The 21290-nt window shown below is 43.9% G+C and overlaps 1 protein-coding gene across 4 annotated transcripts in view; it reads right to left on the bottom strand.

The window, feature by feature from the left end:
• Positions 1–2401: 2401 nt before the first annotated feature.
• The window catches only part of CDC42EP3 (CDC42 effector protein 3), a 36742-nt gene continuing 17853 nt past the window's right edge, over positions 2402–21290 (bottom strand). For 3 of the 4 annotated variants that reach the window (XM_064158736.1, XM_064158733.1, XM_064158732.1), the window contains exon 2: positions 2402–4534. In XM_064158736.1, coding sequence (XP_064014806.1) covers positions 3455–4222 — 768 coding nt within the window. In that variant the 5' untranslated portion in view covers positions 4223–4534 and the 3' untranslated portion in view covers positions 2402–3454. Of the gene's footprint in view, positions 4535–12493; positions 12584–21290 lie in introns of all 4 variants that reach the window. The other variant, XM_064158734.1, reaches the window with a different exon arrangement.

Genomic DNA, 21290 nt, shown 5'->3' with positions numbered 1-21290 from the left:
TTTCCCCCTTCCCCCCGAAGTCCGGGCAGGAGAGGCATTGAGGGGTGCAGGACTCCAGGACACAGTGACGAGGCCAACATGCAGCAGTAACTGCTGTGTAACTCCCCCTTGGAGAGACTAAATTCCATTAAGAACTTTATCAGGGCTTCAAGAAGGCAGAACTTGTCACAAATCAGAAATTCGAGGTTTCGATCTGACAGGCTGTGTTGTGACAGCTGAGATGCCAGATCAGATCACACAAAGCAGTATGTCACAGAAGACTATCTCAGAACAAGCTGAGCATGTTTCAGCTTTGCAGCTTCTAGGTCTTTACACGTAAGACCGAGCAGATCAGAGCGATTCAGGCATCCAGCTTCTGAGGGGAACTGCATGAAAGCGTTACAGAACGACCAAACACACTTTGCCAGTGTAAAAGTTCTGCACTTGACTTGAGCAAAGCTTCTCCACAACACAGTTCTTTGGACTAGAGTGGTGGTTACTCTTTCAGTTCAGACCACCCACCCTCACCAGAGGACCTAAGAACAGCAGTCACACAGGAAGGGGAACACAGGCAAAGCCTCCTGCAATAATGGGACATTTTTCAGCAGACTAAGCCAGGCAATCAAGTAAAGAACATGGTAAGGCAGAAAGAGTACTGATGGCAATAGCTGGTGTTACCAGCCTGTGTCTGCTTTCTGCAGAGTACCTACAACACACCAACTGTTCATTCAGCAAACACTTTTCATCTTCCAACCATGGCAGTGGAAGCTGATCTACACAGCAGATGTCTAATCATCATTGCACTCAAACTTCCTCTGTCCTAATGACTGATTTTTCAAGTGAAAGTTAGAGCCTAAATTCTCATGAGGTTCCAAATCTTCAGATCCCATAAGGAACACATGGCCAAGAAGAGCCTTGAACCTGCTTTCTAAAATACAAAAAGCTCTACAGCCACAGCTCTTCTTAGATCAGGAATGCATTGGAAATGTGACCCAGGCTTATAAATAGAAACTATGAAGTCAAAAGCAATTAAGCATTATCTTAAAAACAAACACAGCTCTTGGCCATTCTGCCAGGCAGCTCCTCTATGAGAATAATATCACACACACACAGTATCACCAAGGTTGGAAGAGACCTCACAGATCATCAAGTCCAACCCTTTACCACAGTGCCCAAGGCTAGACCATGGCACCAAGTGCCACATCCAACCTTGCAGACTGTATCTGCCTGGCACATTACAGCAAAATAATCTGAGTGCTTAACCAGAAATGGGCACAATGACTATGTTCAAAAACCACACTGAATGTGTAGAATTAGCTGGCATTGACTCAATAGACATGTTAAGGATAAATAGTACTTATTATCTATGATTTACAAGTTCAGACAGTGAGGTACAGATAAATGCAATTATCTAATGAAGAAGAGTTTACAAACTGTCAGGATTTTGCCTAAAGAGGTGAAAACTGCTCAAACTTTGCCATTAACATCACAAGGACCAAAGTATTACTCTCTTGTCTCCAATTAAAGACAGTATATATACCAGAGGGTCCTATTTGCTTGGAATTTGCCCTTAAAAGTCTCAAGTGAACCAAACTGGAGAATTGAATTAAGAGAGCACAATCGATCTGCCCCTGGGTGGGATGTTTCCACATCTCTGCTACAGACCATTTCACTAGAACAGAAAACTAAACTTCATGTTTTAGTGAGTCTGTGTATTGAGTCACCAGGTTGGGAGAGAACTCCAAGATCAGCCAGGCCAACCTAGCACTCAGCCCTAGGCAGTCAACCAGACCATGGCACTAAGTGCCTCATCCAGGCTTTGCTTGAACACCTCCAGGGACGGTGACTCCACCACCTCCCTGGGCAGCCCATTTCAATGCCAATCACTCTCTGGGAAGAACTTCCTCCTAACATTCAGCCTATACCTCCCCTGGCACAGCTTGAGACTGTGTCCCCTTGTTCTGCTGCTGGTTGCCTAGGAGAAGAGACCAACCCCACACCCCCAGCTCCCTCAGCCTCTCCTCATAGGCTTTGTGTTCCAGGCCCATCACCAGCTTTGTTGCCCTTCTCTGGACACCTTCCAGCACTTCAACATCTCTCCTGAATTGAGGAGCCCAGAACTGGACACAGGACTCAAGGTGTGGCCTGACTAGTGCTGAGTACAGGGGCAGAATAACCTCCCTTGTCCTGCTGGCCATCCAGCAAGTTCCTGACCCAGCACAGAGTGAATCTGTCCAAGCCATGAGCTGCCAGCTTTGCCAGGAGCTTGTTGTGGCAGACAGTGTCAAAGGCTTTGCTGAAGTCCAGGTAGACTACATCCAAAGCCTTCACCACATCTACCAGGCAGGTAACTTGATCATAAAAGCAGATCAGGTTGGTGAGACAGGACCTGCCCTTCCTAAAGCCATGCAAAGACACAAAATTTAAAAGGGTTTGTTTGTTTTATTGTATTGCACAAGATATCTATGCAATCCACGTAGGTAATGTCCCTAAACATTGTTTGTTGCAGCACACATCACAAGCATTGTGAATAACCAGTGCCTTCTTCAAAAATTAAAGCAATTGCTTGCAAGTTGAAGCACGTGTGGCAATAATGAAGGGGGGGAAAAAAGCAAGGAGTATCAATACATATTTCTTTTCAAACACACAAATATATCATTTTCAGAAGAGCACCAATAATGTTAAGCTACTACTCCGATGAGATACTGCACGTGGAGGCTCTGAAGTCAAAAGCCAATATGCACACAAAAAATATATAGTTCAACTTTAAAAATAATTTAACCATAATACCTTGCATGTGTCACCTGTTTACAACATCAGTTCATATACAACGTCAGGCCCAAGCCCCAACTTGTGTAAATCTATGCATACTCATTTAAAGCAGTCAAGACTCTGGACTGGGTATCCAAGCTGAAACAGCCTTCAGGTTGTTCACATCTGACTACGGAGTGGTAAGTGTAAGACTAGAAGTAGTTACAGTGAAGGTAGAACAGAAATAGTACTATGGAAAAACTGAAGAAAACCACTATTTAAGCCTCAAACACAAGGCTCTATAAAGAGGCCTGCATGGAAAATGATCTATAAAAGTGAATAATTAGTATCAATCTCCTTTCTGACGCTCAGATTCTCATACATTCAGAAGCTTGTAGAAGTGAGCCAACAGCATGCCACAATCAGCATCACCCTCAAACTCTGCTGCTTAAATTCCTGATCGTTAATCCTGGTACTGAACCACATTTTCACATGTGCTGAAAACCATTATTAACGTTTGCCTTCCAGCTAAGAGAGTTTAGTGTGATAAAAACCATGGACAACAACAAGAAGTAAAAAAATAGTACTTTAAGAGTGTCTTTAGAAAACCCGTCAAACAACCGCAGGCACAGCTGATTTGGAGCATCTCTGCTTTGCAGCTGTGGCTTTTCATTTGGTTTTTGTTAAAGTGAATCACTCATAAAGAAGCAAAGGAGTACCAGCTCTAAGATTTGTTCTTGTCCATTACGTTGAGAACCTCATCCAAAAGCGAAGGTCCCAAGTCAAGCTGTAAGGAGAGCAGAGAGCCTGCAAGATCCGAAAGGGATTCTTCTGACGCAGTCTTTGTCTTGGGCAGTTCGCATGAAAGTCGACTGTCATCAAACAACTCCACTGTGTGCCAATCAGTGCATCGTTCAGAGAAGCTGGATGAGTTACTGTCTCTACCATTAGAAAAACATGAGGAACCACCGTTCTGCTCCCATATGTCATCTTTGTATGTTTCTCCTTCCTCCAGCTGTTTGCTTTTCTCCTGCAATTTTTCTTCTATTACTGGCTCGCAGCTAAGCCTGGGATTTCTTGACGACCTGATGGATTCTTGCTTTGAATTAAATGTCACTGGTGACAATAAGGGCAACATAAGGGCTTGAGAACCCCCAATGGCAGGAAGGGAAATAGCATTTTTAAGGACTGGTGATGGAGTTTCTGTAAACATGGATTCAGAAGTGCTGTTTGCTCTTAAGAATTCGTTGTGGCCACCAGACTGACTAACTCTGGTTTCTCCTTCATTTCCAGGCAATAACTCATAGTTGCCCTGCAAAAAGGAGATGTCTCCAAAAACATCATGCTGTCCTTCTTTTCCAATGTGTATAGTGTGACGAAAATCTCCAAGGGGTGGACTGATCATATCAGGAGATAAGATATCCCTCAGTTTGAATTTCTTCCCTTTCTTATTGTTAGCAGCTTTCAAGTACATCGGTGTCTTGGCTGGCATCTTGCTTGCAGTTTCTGAGAGGAAGATATTTACCAAACAAACAACCAACCCAACAAAAATCCACCCCAAAAACAGGAAGGGGAAGGAGAAGCCTCTTACAAAAGTCAGTTTTTCTCAGGAGACCTTGAGTGTTCTCAATATCACATCATAATTGTGAACCACTCTTGCACACGAAGACCCTTTCTTTTGATGCAAAGAACTGTGGAGTATGTGAAGGTGAATGTCTCCCACTGCAGATCTTTCCAAGGTAGAGTACAAGTTTCAGGTCAGACAGCAACCAAATGCTCTGCTACTTCCAGAAATGGAGAAGACCTGCATGGAACACAAAATCACACTATCATTAATTGATTTTTGTTTTAAATGGTTCATTCAGTCTTCATTTTTACAAACAAGGAAAAAAAAAATCAATTAGTAATGCTAACAGTTCCAGTCTACAGCTCAGCTCTATGATGCTGCTTCCCTTCATTAGGCAGGATGAAAGAGTTCAGATTAGCAAGGGCTGGTTAACCTTTCTCTGACTTCACAGCTTTTTTTTGAAGTCAGAGTTTCTCAGACATGGTTGCTGAGCACAATTCATTCGACAAATATTAATATCTGAGTCTTCTCCTTGTTCTGTCGCTCAGAACGCTGGCCTTTGAGTGATGCACAAGCACCTTGTTAACGTTCAGCATCTAGCTCTTGGTAGAACTAGGCAGACTGACAGAGTCATTCAGCAAACTCTTCTTGGCAATGGAGTAGACCACCTTGGATTAGAGAAATTCAGAACCCCCATTTAGTGCTGGGACTCTGACCAACCATCACTAACAACAGTGAGAACAGGACAGTTTTAGGCACTCGAAAAAAATGCTAGCCCAAGTCTTTACAATTAGTTAGAAACATCCAAATGCAGATGCCTTATAAGAGATTAATTCTTGTGACCACAGCCTTTAGACTGCAGGAATTCTTCATAGCAATTAGTTATAGCCTACCTCATGAGTTAGGCAGGCCATGAGTGACTCAGAAGTGCTCTGTGCAATCAAAGCACACGGTGTTTGCAAACCCAATCATCCTATAAGAATGCGGTCTCTAAAGTCTGAGGAAGCAGTCTTCATGTGCTAACAGGCTACTGCACCAACAGTTCATGGTAAAACACTCTTTAATGGAGTGTTTCTTCCACACAGTACCAGTTGCTGACTCCTGAACTATCTTAGAAATGCATATTTCTCCTGATTGATTTTGTGCTTTCCCCTATTATGCCCATGGACCACCAGGGCATCACAGATCACTCCTCCTCACCACAATACTCAGGCAGGAATCCCTGACACTGTCCATCATCACCTTTAATCCATAAAAGAAGCTTCCATGTTTTGCACTGCAAGACTGTTACATGCAGTAAGTGAAGGGAAGACATCTTCTGCTGCCTTTTATCCATGCCCTAGCAGACACTTTGTTCATCAAATTAAGCCCAGTAAGTATTGTCAATTTTAAAGCTTTGTGCTTTGCCAGGAAGTATTTAAGTCTTTTCACAAGTAATTTAACCCAAGTAATTAATTCTTACAGTGAAGTACCTACCTGTCCATAACAAGGAGAGCTGGGTGTCTAGCCAGGTTAGTATTTTGGTTTTTTGATTCCCACCAGATATTAACTGCACTTCAAATATCATTGAGAAGTTCTCCCCCACAAATTACAACACATATAAATAAATGAAAGTTAACTGTTCAGTCAGTGGTGAGGACTTTGTATACTTTTAAGAACAATTCTGAAAATCAAATTGATTTCATCTATCAGTTAAAGACACTTTAAAGCTTCCTTCTACACCAAAAAATGGCAATTCATTAAGGTCTGCAGAATACCAGGAGATTCAATTACATACCAAAGCTCCACCACCTTAACTCCATGTGAGTACTGTAAGATAGAAAATTAAGTCCTAAGTAAGAGCTCTACTTGTGCCACATGCCATGGGAGCAGAACTGATCAGTCAACTCAGTTTTAAAACCTTTCAGTTTTAAAAGGAAACATTCACTGCATTGTTTCTCCCTCTATCATTCTACCAAGCAACCACCTAGTTGTCACGATACCCCTGACTCCAAAGAGAAGACTATTCTTAGCAAAGCATCCAAGTGGTGAGGTTGTTTATCTAGTGAACTTGGCTCTGCCTCACTTTTCAGGAGTAACAGGCCAAATTGTCTCTGATTTTTAATTCCTGATTCTTTCAGATCTTTTAGTCTGGAATGAATGGCAATGTAGTGTCAGTGTTGGCCAAAGTTATGCCTGTTGGTCACTTGTTTAAAAAATGAAAGACAGATTCTAGGTCACTCAAAGCCCTCATAGCTTCCACCATTTTGGGTATGTTCCAAAAAGCATCACTAAACTTCTCAAGAGAACTTCTAAGAAACCTGAAGGATGAGGCACTTAGTGCCATGGTCTGGTTGACTGGCTAGGGCTGGGTGCTAGGTTGGGCTGGATGATCTTGGAGGTCTCTCCCAACCTGGTTGATTCTATGACACAATGAAACACCCAAGCATCAAGAAATACTAAAATCAAGTGTAAAGCAACTGCTGATATAAAGAATTCGTTTTGACATACAAAAAGAGCACTCCATCTTACTCAGCTCAATGCTGTTTGCAGGGGGAAGAGAGGCAGAATGTGAACCTCCAAAACAGAGCAAACTTTTGGGCATCCCAATCTCCTTTAATTCCTGCACTATGAGAAAACCCCAGTAAGGGGCAGTGTAAAACCACACTACCTCAGACGTCCTTGCAAGAGGCTCCAGCGTTAGGAATTATAATCCTCTCTTTCTAGACAGCAGTTCCTGCAACTGTGATGACCTCGTCTACCATTTGGCCAGCGCAAGAGTCTTTACACTTGGTAAGAACTTTCACAACGATGTGCTTTTAAGACAAGCATCACTTTCTCTGCTGAGAACAAGAGCTCCCCTTGTTGCAGATTTCACTAGCCACTCTACTGAAAATCTTCACATTCCACCTTGTAAGTAAAAGATAAGGCTTCCCTCCTCAATGGGCAAGCTTTCTGTACCATTAACATAGGCTTCAAAGCAAATGGACTTTTTTTCTTGCATATCTAACCTCTCTGTCAACTACTGCCAAAGGAGTACAGACTACAGGCAGATTAAATATTAATATGAAATAATGAAGATGAAATACAAATTTGGAAATACTAATTCAGTATAAAATATTGTTGCTAGTCATATTTAATTTACACTGAAATAAGGAAGGATCTATCAATATATAGTGTGTTGGGGTTTTAAAAGTAGTTGTTATGGTAAGAAAATATAATAAATCCAGTTTTGGCACATAAAAAGGGGATTAATGACCCTTTCCCCCTAGTTCAGATCCTGCAAAACCAAAACAACTAGGCCACAAAGTTGTCACAAGAACTTACACAGTCTTTGTGTTCAGCAAGACCAAGAGCACACATGGGCTAAGAAAAGGGACCGAACACACTCTAATCTCTCCATCAAGCCATGCACTAACATTCGCTTTGCCTTAAAACGAGACCTTTTTGTGATCTGGCTGCTAAAAGAGGCTCTGTTTTGGCTACTTTCAACTCAGTAACTAAGTGACTGTATAGCTGAGTGAGAAATCACCTGAAAAACCCAATGTGTGACCTGAAGGCTATGGTCCTAGACCAACAGTCTACAGTGGAAGACCTTATTTAGGAGGAAAAAAGAAAAACATGAAAGGACTTTTCTTCCAGTTGAAGAGATTTGTTAGATCCCTTTCCTAATAAATCCAAACAGGAGCCAAGCCAGGGGAACTCAAGCCCAGCAAAACCCAAAGTTTCAGCTGGGCTGCAACGCTTGCTCCTTTTCATTCCTGTCACTCCACACTCTCAAGTGAGCGTTTTGCTTGGTATTAAAGACTAATATTTCCAGAGGCACTTCTCAATCCACCTTGTGAACCTTCTGTCCACTCAGCAGTCATCACCTTCCACACAGCTCAGTTTGCACGGATGCCTTAGTTTCTTCCACAGTCTCTTTTAAAAGAACAGACTGCCAGAAAGCACCTCAACTGCTAAGATTACAAAGCCAGAGACAAACGAAGGGTCAAGGTTCAAAATGCTGTTTGTGCACGAACATCAAGAAACCTGGATCCTCAAGCAGTGTCCCAGGTAAAGCACTTACTGAAAGACTATTCTGTTTCCAAGGTGCAGTTTTTAGCCAAATCAGCAGCCTGACACAACTCAAAGCTCGTTCACATAAGTGCTGGCATTGCCATAAGGAAGAATTTGGGAAGACGTGGATTAAGACAGGCAGTACTGCCCCTTTTGATGTCCACCAGCACTCCTATCAGTTTAAATGGATTACAAATTGACACTCTCTGTAATTCTGAAGGAGGTTGGCACAGATGGCTTTCTGTTTTGACACAGACGGTGCAGTCCCCCAACACAGCTCAGACCTCAAAGCTTAAGAAGTTCCTGCTCTGTATTCCTCTCTTCTGGGTACTGGTTGCTGGTTCTGCACTGCAGTGCCTTGCACCCACCACAGGCAGAAAGACCTACAACCAGTCACAGGAGCAATTCTCCCTACTGACTCCGTTTACAGCAACGTCTTAACCAACAGCTGCAGAGTGACTTACAGCACTGCTTCAATAGAGTTCAAGCCCAATATAACTGTTGCTGTCAGAAAGGCATTCTGCCCCTTCCCCCCTACTGTGTGCATACACTTGACCCCTTCTAAGCCAGCTGAGCACACTGCACTGTGTGAAAACCAACTGAGAAAGGAGCGCAAGATCACAAGGCTAGGAAGGAGACTGCGACTTTCATCTGTAACAAGTCACTTGAATATCTCAGCTGCTTTGTGAAACATCACTCTTGGAGATCAAGGAGTTCTGGCAGAAGGAATGGGCAACTCTTCATCAACTCTTCTGCAAGAAAAAGCACCAAATTACACACAGATTCTATCAACTTCTGATAGACTGGTAGCTCCAAATGACTTGGTAGCTCCACTAAGCTCCCAAGGCTGCTGTCACACTGAAATGAAAATTTTCCCATTACAGTTCTTCTGTTTCATTTTGGTGTGTTTCTTTTAAAGGATTTCTAGCTTAACAGTTCCTTAACTGGGGACAGAGTGGCTGGAAAGCAGCCAGGAGGAAAGGGACCTGGGGGTACTGGTAGATAGTAGCTGAAGATGAGCCAGCAGCATGCCCAGGTGGCCAAGAGAGCCAATGGCATCCTGGCCTGCATCAGGAACAGTGTGGCCAGTAGGACAAGGGAGGTTATTCTGCCCCTGTACTCAGCACTGGTCAGGCCACACCTTGAGTCCTGTGTCCAGTTCTGGGCTCCTCCATTGCAGAGAGATGTTGAGGTGCTGGAAGGTGACCAGAGAAGGGCAACAAAGCTGGTGAGGGGCCTGGAACACAAACCCTATGAGGAGAGGCTGAGCGAGCTGGGGGTGTGCAGCCTGCAGAAGAGGAGGGTCAGGGGGGACCTCATTGCTGTCTACAACTACCTGAAGGGAGGTTGTAACCAGGTGGGGTTGGTCTCTTCTCCCAGGCAACCAGCAACAGAACAAGGGGACACAGTCTCAAGTTGTGCTGGGGGAAGTCTAGGCTGGATGTTAGGAGGAAGTTGTTGGCAGAGAGAGTGATTGGCATTGGAATGGGCTGCCCAGGGAGGTGGTGGAGGCACTGTGCCTGGAGGTGTTCTCAATGATCTTGGAGGCCTCTTCCAACCTGGTTGATTCTATGATTAACTGAAAGCTCCTGACAAAAAGCAATCTCAAATAAAAGCACCTTGCAAGATCCCAATCAAAACACTCAACCAACCAAAAAACACCCTACCTGAACTCCCCACCTCCAATCCTCATCAGCCTTTCATCTCTAAGTCAAATATTCTTTATCATCTCCTTGAAACATACATGTGAGCCAGTCAGATTATAATCACCAAGTCTCCTATTATTCAATTCTCAAAGTGTTTCACTTGAAATAGTATTTGCCATCTTGAAGTGGCTGATAAACTAGGTTTAAAACAAACTTGAAGGCCAGAGAGCTCTCTATATACAAAGGCTGACAATGAGGTAGGATGAATTCTCTGCTCTGCTGCAATTCTGCCTCCTTTAGGGAGCTGAACAGTCATTAGGATGAGATCAACAGGCAGAAACAAGGAAATCCTTCAATGGATTATGAAAATCTTCACTCAGTTTCTTTTTTTGGCCCATCTCATGCCACTGTCACAGAACCACAGAATTGCTTTGCTTGGAAAAGACCCTTAAGATCACTCAGTTCAACCATCAGCCTAACACCACCATGGCCATTACACTACATTCTGAAGTGCCATGTCTACACTGTTTTAACACCTCTAGGTGCAGTGACTACAACTTCCATGAGCAGCCTAGTCCAATGCCTGACCACTCCTTCAGTAAGGAATTTTTTCCTAATATTCAACCTAACGCACAATTTGAGGCCATTTCCTCTTGTTCTATCACTTCACAGTAAGGAGATTGACTTCCTCCTCACTACAACCTCATTTCAAGTAGCTGTAGCAAGCAATAAGACCTCCTCTCAGCCTCTTCTGTGCCAGACTAAACAACCCCAATCTTCCCAGCTGCTCCTCATAAGACTTGCTCTGCAGAGCCCTCACCAGATTTGTTGCCCTTCTCTGGACATGTTTCAGCAATTTAATGTCCTTCTGGTAGTGAGTAGCCTAAAACTGAATGCAGCATTCAAGGTGTGGCCTCTCCAGTGTCTTTAGCAATGGAGATGAAATTATGGACTAAAGAGGACTTCTAGAATGCTATCTATACGCAATTCAAGGTTGACTGTTAACATAAGTAACTAGTTTATCAGCATCTTTGTAATAAACAATAACAGAAACACATTGACATCTTCACTGTGAGTTCATAGTATAGACCTAACAAAACAACTTCACCAGTTTCATAGAATCAGAGAATCAAGCAGGTTGGAAGAGACCTCCAAAATCATCCACTCCAACCTAGCACCCAACCCTGGTCAGTCAACCAGACCATGGCACTAAGTGCCTCATCCAGGCTTTGCTTGAACACCTCCAGGGATGGTGACTCCATCACCTCCCTGGGCAGGCAAAAATTGAGCCGAGGTAAGAACCTGGTAGAATAAGTGATAATGAAGGATATGTCATATCCTGACTCTGTTCTGCAGCATGCCAGTGACACCTGTGGCATGCCCCAGGGGACAGGAAGGCATCATGATGGACAGAAAAGCAGGGGACTCCACTTCCTCCTGAGATCTCTCTGCCACAGATGCTCAATCCTTTTAACTTGAGTTGCTTGTACTAAACTGATTATATTCCAGAACAGAAGTCTATCCATAGTATCAAAGTGCCAAGGCGTATTTCACATCCTGCTCTTAGAACTCAGCAGAGTTAATCCATTTACTTTGAGAGAAATTAATATCATCAGCACTTGTCCAGATTTATGTTGCCTGAGTACTCAGAATGGCACAGTGGCAATTCAGTAATAAAGCTATTTCACTGATTAGCAGCTGGTATTTCTTTCAAACTCTAAATGCCATGTATTTAATTAAACTGCCTGAAATACTGCTGTCCAAATTCCCACTCAAACTACCTACTCAACACTCACAGGGGTTTTACCTCAGCCAGTACTGTCCATTACTGCAGCCATACTTCAAAAGATAAGTAGACCTCTAAGACATTGCTTGAGACGACAGCATCTGCATATAGAGAAGACAACCAGGAGCTTGCATGTGCAGGCAACAGAGCACAACAGTTAAATGGGTCAGGGAAACATGTGGTATCCAATGAAGCCAAGTAGACCTCATGTACTGCAAGTCAAGTCCTGTCCTTTGCAGCTTTCTGGAAAAGCATTTTGCAGACATTTGTGTTCTCTTTGCACTCTGCAGGGGCTCCTGCATAGAACTTTGCCTTGAGACTGCAAGAGAGCATAAATGCCTCTGCTTAAAGGTCAGTATTTCAAAGTGCTTGGAAGTGGACATTCTGTTTGGAGAAGTAGTGTCAAGGGAAAACGTATTTGCAGCAAAAAGAACACTTCTAGTAGGCAGTCACATCAGGGTAATGCAATCATGACTCATGCTCCTCACTCATTTCCTGACCAGAGCTGTGCATGATCAAAAGAAAATCAGCCACAGTAATGCTGCCACTCATTAATGTTAGCTAAACTGAAAGGATTACAGACTACGAGAAAACAAACTCATTGCACAGTATCCTATTCAAAGCCTGACACTTGGCAAACACAGTGGTGTAACACCATGCTCAACCAAAACAAGTTGCCTTTGTTGCAAGAGACAAGCTGCAGCTTTTTATGATGCGTTCTCCTACCTGAACAAGCTCTCCCAAACACCTTAAACCGCTGTAAATCCTTGGGGTGCACAGGGAAAGAGAGGTGACTCTCCAGTTGTTAGTTATTATCTATGGAAATACAAGATACATGGCCCAATCAAAAAGGATCACATCAATTTCAGACTGCTATAAACCAGTTACTGCCTCCCCACAAAAGCTGTAAAGGAGGACACATATATAAGCCAAAGTGCAAGCTGGGCCTAAGTGGCTGTCATCTCCTAAGAAAGCCACTGCAAGAGGCAATTTCTGTCTCAGTGTCCAGTCCTGTTGGGCAGCTTGAGTGGAGCATGTGCTTAATGATGCAAATTGGTGTTGACTTGTATAAAGAGCTCTTCAGCAGAAAATGAATGTCAGATCTTTGTTGGGGCCTTGGTTACATTTAATTTGCCCCAAAGCCCACATTAATGAAAACCCCAAAAGCAATCAGATGTTTCAACAGAAACTAGGCTAGACATTAGGTAACAGATTACAACACCAAACTGCATCTCTGCAGCCCTCACAGGCCAAACAGAATCACAGGATCATCTAGGTTGGAAAGGACCTTCAAGATGAAATTCAAATCCACTTATCTTCCCCTCTTCTACCTCAGAATCATAGAATCAACCAGGTTGGAAGAGACCTCCAAGATCAGCCAGTCCAACCTAGCACCCAGCCCTAGCCAGACAACCAGACCATGGCACTAAGTGCCTCAGCCAGGCTTTGCTTCAACACCTCCAGGCACAGTGCCTCCACCACCTCCCTGGGCAGCCCATTCCAATGCCAATCACTCTCTCTGCCAACAACTTCCTCCTAACATCCAGCCTAGACTTCCCCCAGCACAACTTGAGACTGTGTCCCCTTGTTCTATTGCTGGTTGTCTGGGAGAAGAGATCAATCCCACCTGGTTACAACCTTCCTTCAGGTAGTGGTAGACAGCAATGAGGTCCCCCCTGAGCCTCCTCTTCTCCAGGCTGCACACCCCCAGCTCCCTCAGCCTCTCCTCATAGGGTTTGTGTTCCAGGCCCCTCACCAGCTTTGTTGCCCTTCTCTGGACACCTTCCAGCACCTCAACATCTCTCTTGAATTGAGGGGCCCAGAACTGGACACAGCACTCAAGGTGTGGCCTGACCAGTGCTGAGTACAGAAGCAGAGCCTTGCATGTAAGGTCTCTTTCACTTCCCTTTACAAGCATCAACTACCTGCTAAACATGCCACTCAGCACCAGCTGCCCTGTTCCTTTCCCTGCTTTTGACAAGGGAAGTCAAAGAACAGCAAGATCCTGAAGCTGACCATTAAATATATAATCCACTGTCAAAACCACTGCCCATGGAATTAAGACTGATCAGCAGTAGGACTCGGCTCCCAGGATATTGAGAACTTTGCCAGGTGTCTGATAGCCAAATTCAACCTGAGTTTAACAACCTGTCTTAGTGGTAATGCTTCAGCATACCTCTTAGAAATCTCAGATATTTGCTCCTCATATATATAGAGCATACTGGAGGACTGGTAAGGAGGAGCAATCAGTTGCAAAAGGCAAAAATTATGTTTAGGTTTGACTAAACCAACCCCAGTTAAATATACTCAGCCTATACTTTATCAAAGTTGCAGTAATTCAGAGTTGGGAGAAGCTAGTACTGAAACTGAGCATATATACACCAAGGCTGCATGCTGCAGTGTGACATTTCCTTCTAGACAATTATAACTGCACTTGGTCATCACATGTCTTATTTACACAGCTCTAACAGCACAGAAACGAGGTGCAGCAATCCCTTTGGGCATGGATGGACCTTAAACCTGACCAAGAATGAGCTGTTACCACAGGCTGCAAAGTCATTCATGTAGCGGTTCACACAGCTGGTATGGAAGGCAGCACAGCGCAGGCAGAAAAATAACATCATTTGAGGACCTACTTTCCTGTGTAAAGGGCATCTTTATTTACTTAATCCTTTAATAAGATGAACTTTTTCCTTTCCTGAAGGCCATTTAAAGCAAATTTTTAATGACTCTTCCAAGCTTCAGGGAGTCAGAATTCAAGTCATGGGAGGAGTGATATCCTGCCTAGTACACGTCACCAGCCTTCAGAGATCCCTGCATAGGCACCTGCAGTGCTGACAAAGACTTCTGCTCAAACACTAAGTCAAAGACAAAGTCAAAGATTAAAACACAGTAACTATGACAAGAAAAACCTCCACTAATTCAGAAAACAAAACCAGTGTAAAGACTGTCAGCATCCAAGCCACAGAAGCAGCCAGGTATCCTTGTCAGCCAGGTTGGAAGAGACCTCCAAGAGCATCCAGGCCAACCTAGCACCCAGCCCTAGCCACTCAACCAGACCATGGCACTAAGTGCCTCAGCCAGGCTTTGCTTGAACACCTCCAGGGATGGTGCCTCTACCACCTCCCTGGGCAGCCCATTCCAATGCCAATCACTCTCTCTGCCAACAACTTCCTCCTAACATTCAGCCTAGACCTCCCCTGGCACAACTTGAGACTGTGTCCCCTTGTTCTATTGCTCATTGCCTGGGAGAAGAGACCAATCCCACCTGGCTACAACCTTGCTTCAGGTAGTGGTAGACAGCAATGAGGTCCCCCCTGAGCCTCCTCTTCTCCAGGCTGCACACCCCCAGCTCCCTCAGCCTCTCCTCATAGGGTTTGTGTTCCAGGCCCCTCACCAGCTTTGTTGCCCTTCTCTGAACACCTTCCAGCACCTCAACATACCTGGAAATAGCCATTTGCTCCTTGGCCAAACCTAGCATTCATGCCCTCAATTGAGTACTGCAAGGTTTAGCAACACAAGTAACACCTTGGAACACATGCTACATTTGCAAAGCAATGAACCTCCACCCCAAGTACAACTCCTATTTATGACCTTTAAAAGAAATAAGAGGAAGCAGCAGACATGTATGTTTGACACTACTTTGAATCCTGCATGGAGAACTGAATTAATTCTTTCCTCTCAAGTTGCCATGAACAATTTCAGACCTGCAAGCTTTAAAAGGTGTTTCTCCTCCAATGCTGTGCAAGCAGAAGGGGCATATATTTCACAGCAAGTTACCCTATTTGGAGTGAACAGGGAAAATGAAGCATTGTGAAGTGCAACATTCTAACAAAGGCAACTCAAATCCATGACTGAGCAAAATCATAGAATCAACCAGGTTGGAAGAGACCTCCAAGCTCATCCAGTCCAACCTAGTGCTCAGCCCTAGCCACTCAACTAGACCATGGCACTAAGTGCCTAATCCAGTCTCTTCTTGATCACCTCCAGGGATGGCGGCTCCAGTGTCAAACTTCAGCTCCTCAGTTGTGAAGAAAAGCACAGTGAAACAACTAGCTGTGGCTTCATTCACTTTCACTCATCAGAAACTGAGGTAGTTCTCAAATTTGGCAGCATGCTACCTCACCACTTTTTGCAAGCTCCTATACATTGTTTACACTGCAAAACTTGACTCTGCAACCGCATTTGTACTTTCAGGGTATTAACCCAAACCCACCAAACTCTGAAATTCATAAAGGCCACTAACTAGTGACCAGCTGCCTCACCAGGGGGACTGGCAGAACACACTGAATCATAGCACCTGAACAATCATCTGGTAGCATTTCAGAGAAGGATCTTTAACAGAGACACAGGCTCACATATGCAGACACAGAGACAGCTGGTCCTAACTTCTGCAAGTGCCACACACTGTTTTATTACAGAGAGAATACACTCAGTTTCTTAGATGATGCCTTTTTAGCATGTCCACCTACCCTTCAGATGTCTTGGCAGCTTTCATTTCAGACTTTGCTTTCAAAGTTTCTTATAAGTATCATCTTCCATTCAAGCCAACATTTTCTACCCTTCCTCTGCAGCAATCTGTGTTTGTTTACTGGAGGATTAGAAAGAGGTGGGAGAAGTTTAACTGCAGCTGTTAAACTGTTTCTCTAATGAGACTAAACAAAACTACGTATTTGTACTCCCCTGCTCTAGCACAATGCCCTTTACTCCTATGTACATATCACCCATCAAAATTCACAGGCTCTGCCACTTCTGCTCTTTTAAAGCTAGTCCTGACATTCATATTTGTATCTGGGAATGTGTCTTCTCCTGACACTGTGTCTTACTAGGACAATTAATTTTAAGGTATTTTAACGATGTAATTTTTTAATGATTCAGTAGCTTAGTGCCAGCTAAAGTCTTCCAGAAGTCCTTCTCTATCAAAATACCTCCCCTTCTCTTTACATTGCTCTAGCTCCACAAACAACTCAGCAGGAAGAAATAACTGGTCAACCCAAATTCAGTGAAACGACATGGAGGTGTTTAAGAGGAGGCTGGATGAGGCACTTAGTGCCATGGTTTAGTTAATTAGAAGGGCTAGGTGATAGGTTGGACTCAATGATCTTAGGAGTCTTTTCCAGCCTGGTTAATTCTGTGAAAGAAAGAATGGGACTTATTTCTGACCACTGTAGCTTGATAAATACAACATGAAAGGTTAGACTTAGCAAGTATTAGTATGAGAAGGGACACCAAAAAAATGTGCTGGTACCACAAAGATTCTTTTTTTTTAACATTCTAATGATTTAAATATTGATTCTTGTAAAATGTAAATGCTTCCTTAATGAGAGGTATCCATGCACTCATAAACGAATGAAATAAGGCAAAAAGGAAACAAAAATGCAAGAACATAAACGTGGGGGTGAAACTCTAATCCATTATGCTTGTGTACAGCACCAGTGTGCACCACCCAAGCACTCAGAAAAACATCACACAAAAAAAGAGCAGGAACCAACCTACTTATTTGGCTTGAGAAAAACATCCTTTTAAAAGCTAGTAAGGAGCTGTAGTGCTTCTGGGAGTTACCAACCTCCCCCCCAATGAAATCACCCTGGCTAGACTCAGCTGGCTGGAAGTTAAGGAATGAAGCTTTATACTCACAGCTTAGCACAATATACAGGCAGATATTTACACTGTATTACAGAGATAGAAGAATATATATATGGAAGAACCAGCAAGGGAGTTTAGAAGGAAATGATTGGTTGGGTTATGCACAGGGTCAGGCAGGAGCAGTTAATACAGCAGATGCCAGGGAGAGACTCAGACTGACTTATCTTTGTTTGTGCCCTTGTTTTTATATGTCTAAGAAAACCTATGAGTGGAATAGACATCATATTGTTTTCTTTTCACAGCCAATAACCTAATTTCTCTCATTAAAATATTCCAAAACCCAGCACAGGAGCTTTACTAGAATAGGAGTAAAAGAGAAAGTGTTTATCAAAGCAACAAGATCCACCAACCTCTTCTTTGCTAAAGACGTATGCCTCAGATCTTGTCTACCATCTCTGTCCTGCCTCTTTGTTTCCTGATGAAGACTTGAAACAATACTACTCATTCTCTTACAGGTATCAAGGTTTCTGCTTGTAAAGATCATGACAAAGTGCTCTGCTGGCCAGAGAACGAGTTCCACAACCTCTTTGGAGAAATGCTTCACAGATGCTGACTGTGGTGGCAGCAAACGGCCTTTGATCTTTCTTGCAAAGTGGTATCACTGAGAGTTCTGAACCCCATAATTAGAAATATCATATGTGGAGCACATGATATGGTTGCAAAGTTCAAGAATACAAAGTTAGGAAATCTCAAGATTATATTCCTTGTGCAACTATTATTTGGTTTCTTCACCACCCACATTACAGTATTGCTCAGCACCACCCAAAAGGACTATGACAGTGCAGGACATCGAATTTTATGCATAGCCTCTCTTTTTGTTACTTCTCAGCTTTTCACCCCACATGCTGTTTGAGGCAGGAGGGCTATGAGAAATAATGAGGCCATAATGCACTTACATAAGCATCAGCATTTGCTGTGGTTATTTCCATTTTTTCCTACAGCATAGCAGGCTTTAGGCTTGTAGGTCTGCTTGACTTTGGGAACACAAACCCCAGGAGGAGAGGCTGAGGGAGCTGGGGGTGTTTAGCCTGGAGAAGAGGAGACTCAGGGGGGACCTCATTGCTAGCCTAGAGAAGAGGAGGCTCAGGGGTGACCTCATTGCTGTCTGAACTACAACTACCTGAAGGGAGGCTGTAGCCAGGTGGGGGTTGGTCTCTTCTGCCAGACAACCAGCAACAGAACAAGGGGACACAGTCTCAAGTTGTGCTGGGGGAGGTCTAGGCTGGATGTTAGGAGGAAGTTGTTGCCAGAGAGAGTGATTGGCATTGGAATGGGCTGCCCAGGGAGGTGGTGGAGTCACCATCCCTGGTGGTGTTCAAGCAAAGCCTGGATGAGGCACTTAGTGCCATGGTCTGGATGACTGGCTAGGGCTGGGTGCTAGGTTGGCCTGGATGATCTTGGAGGTCTCTTCCAGCATGGCTGATTCTGTGATTCTATGACTTTATTGATATGTTGCACAGGGTTTTTTAAAAGTTAATCAAACCCCCCCAACACCTATTTCCAGGGGGTTTGATTTTATTTACTATTTTTATGACAGCATCTAATACCCTAACATGAAAAAACCCAAACCTGTAATTAAGACTCCACACCTGCTTCCTTTGTTTAAAGCACACTGACAACATTCAGATGCACACAAAAGTTCCACAGCAAAACAGTGAGAACCAGACTTGAAGCACTCGGTATTTCAAAGCAGTGGGATAAAAAATACAGACTCCAAGCCCTACATTTTAGATCTCACCAGCAAAGCCAGGGAGAAGTATTTATTTTTTAAAAGTTGTCTACAGATGACTAAAAAAATTTGCCATCTAAATACATTTAAACAGGTCTGCAGACCTGACTAAGCAAATCACACCTAGCTTCCTGGACCACAGCTTCTCATCAGCACTTGTATCTCTACAGGTCAGCTGCTGTGGACACGTAACCACAGAAGAGTTCCCTTAGCTCATGCAGAAGGAACCCCAGCACAGTAACTCACTCGATCAGCCAATTAATTCATGATCTGACTTTTCCCCTATTAAACTTGTATCACACTTGGTGTGCTTTCTTCTTGCATTCACTGCAAGTAAACAACATTAGCACAACATTTACATAGCCAAGTTGTACGTTGCTGCCCCACACATAGCGGGGGCTGAAACCCTTCATGTGGCTAATGTGGCTCCCTGGGTGTGCAACTTGCATAATTTCAATGGCAAGTATGACTATTTCAGATGATTTTTGCTAAACAACACAAAATGACCTCACATAAAAAGCTTCTATAGTCACGAAGATACAATTCAGTCCAGGTATTCAGTGGTTCCTTTTACATTTTGAGAGCTTTTGGTATTCAGATGTGTTTGTTAATAACGCAGGGTAAGCCTGTAAATGCTCTGCAAATGGCTTATGTCCCCCCATAAAAAATAAAGGGGGAGGCAAAAAAAAAAACCCAACAACAAAACCTATAGAAACATAAAGGAGTGAACCACAGTTAGCAATTCACTATCTTCTCATAAGAATCTCTAGCTGGTTACAAAAATTATTAACTAACTGTGCTCTTGAGGACTTAGCTGGTAGCAGAGCCATAAACCACCTGATTCTACACCTGACTATTCATGCCATAAATGTCAGTGAAACCCTAGTAAAGGTATAAATATATCTTGTTACCCTGGCTGACTCCTTCCATTTGTAATTATCTCACTTTACCCTGGCAGTATGTTTTCTGAAGCTTTACTGTGTCTTGATTTAACCCTTAAACTATGAGGAAGCAAGACGCCTTGCTAGCCAGTTCTGCCTGCTCCTGTTACACATGCTGTCAAATGTGGTAAACAATGCTTGTCTGCAGCAATGTCACTCACGAGTCTTTATTTAAACAGAGCACTAGAAAAAGCTCTCTGCTCAAGTATGGACTTTACCTGAGCTTGTACTCAGTGGCCAAGAGAGCCAATGGCATCCTGGCCTGCATCAGGAACAGTGTGGCCAGTAGGACGAGGGAGGTTATTCTGCTCCTGTGCTCAGCACTGGTCAGGCCACACCTTGAGTGCTGTGCCCAGATCTGGGCCCTTCAATTCAAGAGAGATGTTGAGGTGCTGGAAGGTGTCCAGAGAAGGGCAACAAAGCTGGTGAGGGGCCTGGAGCACAAATCCTATGAGGAGAGGCTGAGCGAGCTGGGGGTGTGCAGCCTGCAGAAGAGGAGGGTCAGGGCAGACCTCATTGCTGTCTACAAATACCTGAAGGGAGGTTGTAGCCAGGTGGGGTTGGTCTCTTCTCCCAGGCAACCAGCAACAGAGCAAGGGGACACAGTCTCAAGTTGTGCTGGGGGAAGTCTAGGCTGGATGTTAGGAGGAAGTTGCTGGCAGAGAGAGTGATTGGCATTGGAATGGGCTGCCCAGGGAGGTGGAGGCACCGTCCCTGGAGGTGTTCAAGCAAAGCCTGGCTGAGGCACTTAGTGCCATGGTCTAGTTGACTGGCTAGGGCTGGGTGCTAGGTTGGACTTGATGATCTTGGAGGTCTCTTCCAACCTGGTTGATTCTATGCTGCACCTGAGTGTGCTGTCCTGTTTCACACAAAACCCTCCCCTGCCCAGGTGTTGCTTCAAATCCTTTGTCATGCTCTACCCTGTTCGTTTTCACCACTGGAGGAGGGAAAGCTAGCCACTCCTTCCCAAGATGGTTCAGATTGTGACAAAATACTTACTCTGCCTTGGTCACAACAAAAACAAAACACAAAACCAAACCGAACCAGCAACCCCATCACTTTTTATTTATACTGCTGTTGGGGTTGTTTTTTTCCCTACAAAGGTGACATTTTCCGGTGGGAGGGTGAAAGGCTGTGGTGTTTTACACCACTATGAAAAGGCAAAACGGAGAGGTGAGCTGTTCCACAGCTATTCTCTCAACGTGGG

Source organism: Pogoniulus pusillus, chromosome 18, assembly GCF_015220805.1.
Source record: "Pogoniulus pusillus isolate bPogPus1 chromosome 18, bPogPus1.pri, whole genome shotgun sequence".
Taxonomy (NCBI): domain Eukaryota; kingdom Metazoa; phylum Chordata; class Aves; order Piciformes; family Lybiidae; genus Pogoniulus; species Pogoniulus pusillus.
Note: the sequence above shows the minus strand (reverse complement) of the source record. Positions and strands in the feature narration are given on the sequence as shown.